Source organism: Montipora foliosa, unplaced genomic scaffold (genome assembly GCF_036669935.1).
Source record: "Montipora foliosa isolate CH-2021 unplaced genomic scaffold, ASM3666993v2 scaffold_395, whole genome shotgun sequence".
Classification (NCBI taxonomy): Eukaryota; Metazoa; Cnidaria; class Anthozoa; order Scleractinia; family Acroporidae; genus Montipora; species Montipora foliosa.
In genome coordinates, this window is record NW_027179695.1 from 465,001 (window position 1) to 472,500 (window position 7,500).

The 7,500-nt window shown below is 40.4% G+C and overlaps 1 protein-coding gene across 1 annotated transcript in view; it reads left to right on the forward strand.

The window, feature by feature from the left end:
* Nucleotides 1-6,468, forward strand: part of LOC137987940 (NLR family CARD domain-containing protein 3-like) — a 10,862-nt gene extending 4,394 nt beyond the window's left edge. Inside the window, exon 3 of the mRNA XM_068834018.1 lies at nucleotides 5,611-6,468. Within this exon, the coding sequence (XP_068690119.1) occupies nucleotides 5,611-6,106 (496 nt within the window). The 3' untranslated portion in view covers nucleotides 6,107-6,468. The remainder of the gene's footprint in view (nucleotides 1-5,610) is intronic.
* Nucleotides 6,469-7,500: the final 1,032 nt, after the last annotated feature.

Here is a 7,500-nt window from a genome sequence, read left to right on the forward strand (position 1 = left end):
ATCCCACAGTTCCTGATTCTTTCCGTTTGGAAGCTGCAAGGCGAGAGAAGAAACTCTGTATCTGCGTTTTAGTTAGCCACTCCGTGCGACTGACCCGTCTTTCATTAGAGGGGGTTGTTGCTGTTCTCATATCCTTTTCAACCTGAACAGGGTCCGCCTTGCGGCCAGTTCGCTCACCAATTTCAAACTTGGCTGTGAGATATTCTTTAACCTCACGAGAAAACCGGATGGAACCTGTGTGGGCCTTGCTTAGTGCCCATCCCATCTGCAGGGTTTCTTTGTCAGTTGATGATTCGGACGCTAACATAAATGGTGTAGATTTTTTCACAGCCACATCCACTGATGTAAATTTTGTTGCCCAGTCCTTTCTGATCTTGTCATAAAAGCTTTCACTCTTCTTCATCGTTTCTTGATTGCTGGTGTGCTTCCCTACGTCAAGGTGCCGTTCTAGATCTGAAAAGAACTCAAACACCTGCGTACAACCTGGAAATACACATTCAAAGAGAGCTGTATCTTTTTCCGCATTTGTACCACTGGGCAATTGTACATCCTTAGGCGTCTTAGTCTTGAGACGTCTTTCTTTAATTGGCTCGAAAAATGTTTTATCAGCGTCTTTTGTCATAAGGCCAGTCTCCTCTTGGTGTTTTAAGTACAAAGTGTCATAAGGAAAAAGCTTTCCTCGACCAATTTTATAGGCTCGTCTTGCTCTTATTCCTGAGCTCTCAAATGTGAAATTGTGGAAACCGCTAAAATGATCAATCTTCTTCACTTGAAGGCTCTTTTTCGATTCGTCTACCATATTCACTGAAGCGGAAGTTCCTCTGACAGGATGTTTCTGAAGAGCATCTCTCATGTCGGACGCAGACAGAATATCATTACCCTCGGAACAGTACGTTCGGACGGACGATTTTAGAGGACAGAGAATCCTGTCACATACATCCTTCCCGCTTTGCGGTTCAGAAAAGTCATAGGCTTCCGCTGCAACGCCAACCCTTTGTCCAATGTCACGAACCGCCGCGATCAAAAAGTTGCTGTGATAGCAACCCGCCTCATCAGATCTCAGAAAAACACTTTTTAGACCGGGTTGCTTCATTTTCACGTGTGTTAGAAGATCTTCAATTATTGATGCAACCGCGAACCAATCTTGGGTGCATTGATCAAATAAATCAGCGTAAGAAGTAACTTGGAGTTCTCCGGTCGAACGGTCACGCGATATCACGCTACTTGTGTGCCAGCTCAGGCCTCTTTTCCCAAACCAATCACTCTGTTTTTCGCGGTATCTCATCTGAACAAATTTCATTGCCCAATCCATAATTATTAAGTTTGAGCTAGAGTCTAAATCTTCAAGGATATCTTGTTTTGCGCGCTCTTGATTTGCTGACCTCATAATATGAGATTTCCAGTGATTGACAGCCTTAGCAGACCTCTGAAAATCATATAGCATATCTTCTTGTTGTTCTTTACTGTAGAACTGGGTGTGTTCACCTTTGATCGCTTGTTCTACCTTGTCCAGACAGACAGAAAGTTCAACGCAATGGCTACAGGCAGATGTATGTTCATGTTCACATTTCTCTTGAAGGTCCTCATCATTAAGGTCACTAAGGGCAAACTTGACACAATGGTCGGGGCATGTACTCTCTCCTTGTTGGCAATTTTCACGGTATTTCGTTTTCAAATACTGCTTGCCATTTTGAAGCGACTTCTTTATGTCCTCCGACCAACCTTCTTCTTGACCAATCTGATCAAGGTCGTCCACAATTTGCTTGATTTTTTCAAAACCGGCAGATCCGTCAGTTGCGGTATTGTCGAGACCAGCTAATGACTTGTTGGGAGGCTTCTCGGACCTCGAGGATCCGAAACAAAGTTGCACGGCTTAGTGGCTTTATCTCTTCTTCTTCGCAGAACTGCAGGTACTGTTGTATCATGGTGGAGCGAGTTACTGTGCGAATTACATTGGGCATGGTCACTTGTTCGCCATTATCCAATTTCAATTTTCGGGTTCCAAACGAAACGTCTTGATAAAAATATGGTCTGTTTACAAATTCTATAAAATGATCCACAAGGGCTGTGTCAAGTCAAATACGATAACTTGAAGCCTTTTCAAGGGTAAAACCTGGACCGTATTCGCGAGCATGAGCTCTTGCCCTCTTTATTTGCCACATAGTTATGCTTTCGAAGGGCTCGTGTAACTTTTGTAGCTTTTCCATAGGGTAGCGGTATGCATACAGACTTAGAATCTGGGTCTTGAGATTCCGTGTTGGAACATTTTTGTACGCCTGCATTAGAGCAAGCAAGTCACCAGAAGGATTTTCGTTGGTCCGATCTGATAATTGAGCACATGATCTAAAAAGTTGATCCCCAGCGTTTGGTGCTATTACTTCACATACGACTTTGCATCTTTCCATAGCCTTTTCAATACATTTTCCCTTTTCCACGTCCGTCGCTTCATCCCATCCAGTTTCTAACTGAAAGGTCAATGGGCTGACTTTTCCGATCTTGGTCTTTTCTGATAAACTATCCATTGCCTCATTGTATGTCGTTATCAATGATTCTTCTCCGTCTCTTTCGTCCCCGTCTTGAGAATTTTCACTTTCTTCTCCAGACCACTGTCCGGGCGTCCAGTCCACGGGTATAATAGTACTGGATGGTGCCAAGCTAGAAGCTATCGGGGTACATTGCATCTCTGAGCTGTTCTTCAAGGCCATCACAGCCATTTGTTTTGCCAGTCTACACAGTATAATTAACAACAAAAAAATGGTCGTAAGTATGAAATAGCAACCCAGCAAGATTTTTTAACAATTTAACACTTCCACACGCATAAACTCACCCTGATACAAAAAAAGAAAACTCGCCATAAAAAGTGTCCGCTTCATACAATTCATATTTACTATAGACATACCGGTGATTATAGATCATACTGGTTCGACGTGTATACCCGTGTTATTTTTTTGAGAAATTGTGTGCACAAGACTTCACAAGTACTTGCAATGGCAATTAAAATGAGTTAACATTTCAGTGTTTTATTTAAAGGTATTCAAACACACCTTGTCTCTTCATGTTCTCCTAATTTCTCGCTCTCAGTGTTTTCCTCCAGCCAACGTTTATTTTCCTCATATTTTTGTCTTTGCTTCTTGACACAAGTAGTGCAAATTGCTGTGCATTAAAAAGTATCACAATGATGAATTTGACTTTTAGTCAAAGTCGATTCGTAGCGTAAAACTTATTTTTAGAACCAACACTGATTCTGATCTATCGGATTGATAATTGACAACTGGCAAAATAAAGTCAAAACAGTTTTTAATCTCCCGGTTAGGTCTTGAGGTGTCGGAAAAATAGTCAGTTCAGGATATAGCATATAGCAGGTTTTCAAATACAAAATCCCTGATAGTCACAAAAAAGGGTTTTTAAAGAAGGGGAACATTGCCAAGTTTTTCGCATAATTTTGCGGGTCACGTGCATCTAGGCTACTTTACCGAAATTATCTCTTACTTTGAAAAATAGAACGCTATGAAGCAACGTAAAAAATAGGCAGTTCTGTAAAGACATTCTAAGTACGTTTTACATCTCGCAAAAATCCAGGAATATTTGTTTATTTTTGAACATCTGTGTTGTAACAAATATACTTGTCCTAATTATACTAACGCGCTTGACCAAACAATGTAAAACAAGAATGTTCATTTCATACCTGTTATTTATTCAATCCAAGATTTCTACACTTACATCGTGGCACTGTTGCCAAAAAATATAACTGGTTATGATATAAATAGCCGGAAAAATAAACACCTTATGGAATGATTCTCTTTCAAGGTTTTACAACAACGTTGAATGGTTATTCCCTCGACCTTCTCTTTTAGTCTTCGTTTATAATTAGATTTACAGTTTGTTATACAAGTCGGAATACTTGACCATGACATTTACCTTGGTTTTATGAGTTCTTTTATTCTATTGAAAGTTAAAAAGTAAAGGCGCCTGACATACGTCGGTTCTTCGAAATGATCATTTCATAATTATGTGAAAGACAAACCTTTTTAAACCCCCTCTTCATCAGTACTCCCTTTTACGGGTATTTAAAGCTACTTGAAGCTACACGGAAAGAATTTGTCACACCTGGCCATGGGCATCAATCTCGAGACCTCTCACTCAGAAGACTCCAAGGGCTACGCAATAACCAACTGTGCCAATCGTTGCTCCTCAAAAAAGGGAAAACGTAAAATATTGTGTAGTAGAATGCTTACCTGACCCAATGGGAATTGTGATTCCAAAAATTGCGTGAATATTCTTGGACATCTCCAAGTTGATAACATGATCATTTTTTAGCTTTTTCCTCGCTCCTGAATGAAGAGGATATCGACATGTCCTCAAAGGACGCCAGTTGCGACCCAAATTATGTCTGTGTTTTGGACACACGAACATTTCTTCTTGCCGGTGTGGTGGCACATCGAATAGCCCCGCCCTGACTAGTATCAGTTCGTACTCCATCATTCCAGATAGTTTTGAAAGATGGCACGTCTTCAAGTGGAACGTTATATCTTCCCGGCATTCTCGCAACCTACAAACTGTATCCGAACCTCGAAAACCTCCACAACTAGATTTTCTGAAGCCCGAGAAAGAACACTTTACTGTATCAGTAGCCATGTTACCCCTTGTTTGTTTTGTGTCCAGTCTAGGAGGACTGGGGATGAAATACAAAGTCACGCATATCTCAACTTTAATCTGAACTGGGTTAAATCGCTTTGTTAGCGACTCATCACGTTTTATTTGCAAAGAAAAGTGTTTTATTTGCCCTAGAAATTTCACCGCGATGTCTTGAAGAGTAATCACAATGAACAAGATTGCATCCAACTAATTTTAGCAAAAGACCTTTCAGGACGGTGTCACGAATAAGTCACGCTCGCGGATACTGCCATTTTATAAACCAGATAACTTCTTAAAACGGACCAAGGACATGGAATCAACGGCCAATATAGTTTCAGATGATTTAGAAATAACTTTAAAATGTGAAAAAACTTGGATAAGACCCATCAAGCCATCAAATGAAGTTGGACTCTGACAAGCAGATCGACAAGGCGAGTGTTCGTTAATTATCAGGTTTACGAAATTTCTGGAAATTCAAACGGCGGTCTATTCTGAAAACGTGGAGAGCACAAAAATGTTATTCCTTGTTGAGTTTTATTATCATTCCTAGATTCTATTCATACAGATAGCGAAGTTCAGACAGGTGCCACACTTTTTAAAATTACCCTCAAAGTTGAGCTACTTTCGTGTTTTGATGGAAAGCCGAAAACACGTGCTGGGGAAAAAATCATTGCCGTTGAAATAAATAAGTAATTCGGAACTGTGATATGGCTAGGAAATCTACAGTGGTGTGTATCTGTATACGGAAAAGAAAATCAGTCTTTTTGAGCCAGGTGTTTGTTTTCTAGAGTGCGGTCAATATTAGCAATTTTTACAGTTTGAAAGACTATGGCGACGGCGCTGACCGCCCGGAAATTCAAAAATTGGTAAAAAAAAATATTTATCACTTTCGGTCAAACGAAATGTATTTTTGTAACTACTAAGGTGAAGGCTTTAATATCCCAGAATATAAGGGAAATTAAATTTTTGATCCAAAATCACTGGTCGGTTTTTACGGAGACACGCTCTTAATTGTAAACTCACTCAGCTGAGCCTTACTAATATCATGGGAAATCGAGGAGCAGCACACCTGAGTGATGCACTCAAAGATGTTAATTGTAAACTCACTCAGCTGAGCCTTATTAACAACATTTTAGGAAGTGAAGAAGCAGCACACCTGAGCTATGCACTCAAGGATGTCAATTGTAAACTCACTCAGCTGAAGCTCGGGAAGAACATGATAGGAGATCAAGGAGCAGCACACCTGAGTGATGCACTCAAAGATGTTAATTGTAAACTCACTCAGCTGGACCTCGGGAAGAACATGATAGGAGATCAAGGAGCAGCACACCTGAGTGATGCACTCAAAGATGTTAATTGTAAACTCACTCAGCTGAACCTTAATAACAACATTATAGGAGATCAAGGAGCAGCACACCTGAGTGATGCACTTAAAGATGTTAATTGTAAACTCACTCAGCTGGACCTATAAGAATGACCAGTAAGAATATACTACAGATCAAGGAACAGTGCACTTTAGTGTTGCACGTAAAAAGGTGAATTTTGAAGTCACTTGGCAGGATAATTGAAAGGATCTCTTCATCTTCGATTTCCGTAGAGTTTGCCGTTTATACCTAACTGGGATAGGGAAAAATTACTGTAACTGGGTTTTTTTATTGGATTAAGGTGCTGTCTCGCAGCACATTACTGCCTCTCATCGTTTTTTGGTGCATTGTAAACTGCATTGTAAAAAAGCTCCAAATCCCATCGGTTGTGTTAATGATTTAGGTATCAGCAGCCCTTGTAAAAGGCTGTTTACATGACAGAAAGATTTGGGTCCGGATCCGTCAAAAAAGCAGTACGGACCCATAACTTTTTTAAAGAAACACTGGAGTTTCTACAGGGCCATAGGCGCCTATGGCCTTGTAGAAACTCCAGTGTTTCTTTAAAAAAGTTATGGGTCCGTACTGCTTTTTTGACGGATCCCGACCCAAATCTTTCTGTCGTGTAAACGGCCTTTAAGTGTCGTGTATTAGTGTTGAAAATGACTCTTCCGTGTTTGAATCTCATTGCAATTCCTTTCTGGACCTAAACGTTTGCTTAACTTTTCTACGTTCGCATTTGAAAAATCTTGTGTAGATTTTAGATTATTGTCCCTGAGTGTTCAAGGGATACGTTCGCCCACAAAGAGAAAGGCTCTTTTTCTGTTGGTTAAACATGACAAAGCCTCTTTACAGGAAACCAGCACTAAAGTTGTTGATAGTACCTGTAGCACACAGTGGAAATGAAAGCTATGGTTCTAATCTTAGCTGTGAGGTCACGATTGTTGTTAAAGCCAACGTCGGTTAACTCTGATGATAATGAATACAAAAATTTGGTTTTATCAACGGAATTGATAATGTAAATTGGCCACCGTACAGAGATTCTAAAAGCTGACGTTTCGAGCGTTAGCCCTTCGTCAGAGCGAATCGAGGGATTATGGGTTACGTGTAGTTTTTATAGTAGAGTAGGAGCTACGCTATTGGTGGTAACATGGCAACGTGAAAAATAGGAATATATTAGTTAAATGAAAAGCGTTCGTTAATACCGTGAGGATTAAGGGTGCCGATTTGAAAGATGAATTTTTGTTCCAGATTCTTGCGGCTTTCCGTCGTACCTAGATGTAGGGAAAGGCCGCAGATAGCCATGTGTTTTTTGGAGTGGTTAGGCAGATTAAAATGGCGAGCGACTGGCTTAGATGCATCCTTGTCATTCTTCTCAACATCGCGAAGGTGTTCGCGGAATCGGTCACGTAGTCGTCTACCTGTCTCACCAATGTATAATTTATTGCATAACGTACAGGTTATGCAATAAATGACATTTGAGGAGGTACATGTAAAACGATCG